The sequence below is a fragment of the Buceros rhinoceros genome, unplaced genomic scaffold, assembly GCF_000710305.1.
Source record: "Buceros rhinoceros silvestris isolate BGI_N320 unplaced genomic scaffold, ASM71030v1 scaffold32501, whole genome shotgun sequence".
Classification (NCBI taxonomy): Eukaryota; Metazoa; Chordata; class Aves; order Bucerotiformes; family Bucerotidae; genus Buceros; species Buceros rhinoceros.
In genome coordinates this window covers 10,063-10,669 of record NW_010394224.1, presented here as the reverse complement: position 1 = coordinate 10,669, position 607 = coordinate 10,063, and the positions used below count along the sequence as shown (strand labels likewise).

The window sequence follows — 607 nt, the reverse complement described above, 5'->3', positions numbered from 1 at the left end:
CGCTCTTCCCAACACATCCCGCCCAGGGTGGGTCCTGTCCTTTCAGGGCATCATGAGGAGGATGCCTGAGAGCGGGGGAGCAAAACCCATCTCCCCTGGTGCGGCTGGACATCATCCACGGGAGGATCTGCCGGCCGGGGCCACCGGGGCCCTGCCCGTGGTTGGGGGGGCAGCTGAGCCCGGTGGATGCCTCTGAAAGGCCCCGGTCACGAGCTCGGCTATCTTTAGCGCAAGGTATTTATATTCCAGGGCAGCGGCGTGGCGGCCGCCAGGCAGCACAGCAAAGGCACCAAAGGGTGGTGGAGGCAGGAGGGGGCTGTGCCGGGACACAGCACTGAGAAGCCCCCCACCCATCCCCGGAGCTGCTGAGGATGACTCCGGAGGAGGAAGGCTCCCGGGCAGGGCCCCCGGAGCATGTGTGTATCCGGGTGGAGGAGCAGGCGTTCTGGGTGGAGAAGACCTTGCTGGTGGAGAGCAGCGAGTACTTCCGTGCCCTCTTCCGCTCGGGCATGAGGGAGAGCACACAGGAGGAGATTGGGCTGGGGGAGCTGAGCGCGGCCGGGTTCCTCGCCATGATGCGGGAGCTGGGGGGGCCAGAGGCCCATCC

At 66.9% G+C, this 607-nt stretch overlaps 1 protein-coding gene across 1 annotated transcript in view; it reads left to right on the top strand.

The window, feature by feature from the left end:
- The first annotated feature begins 371 nt into the window (after positions 1-371).
- Positions 372-607, top strand: part of KBTBD13 (kelch repeat and BTB (POZ) domain containing 13) — a 1,507-nt gene continuing 1,271 nt past the window's right edge. Inside the window, exon 1 of the mRNA XM_010145172.1 lies at positions 372-575. Coding sequence (XP_010143474.1) covers positions 372-575 — 204 coding nt within the window. The remainder of the gene's footprint in view (positions 576-607) is intronic.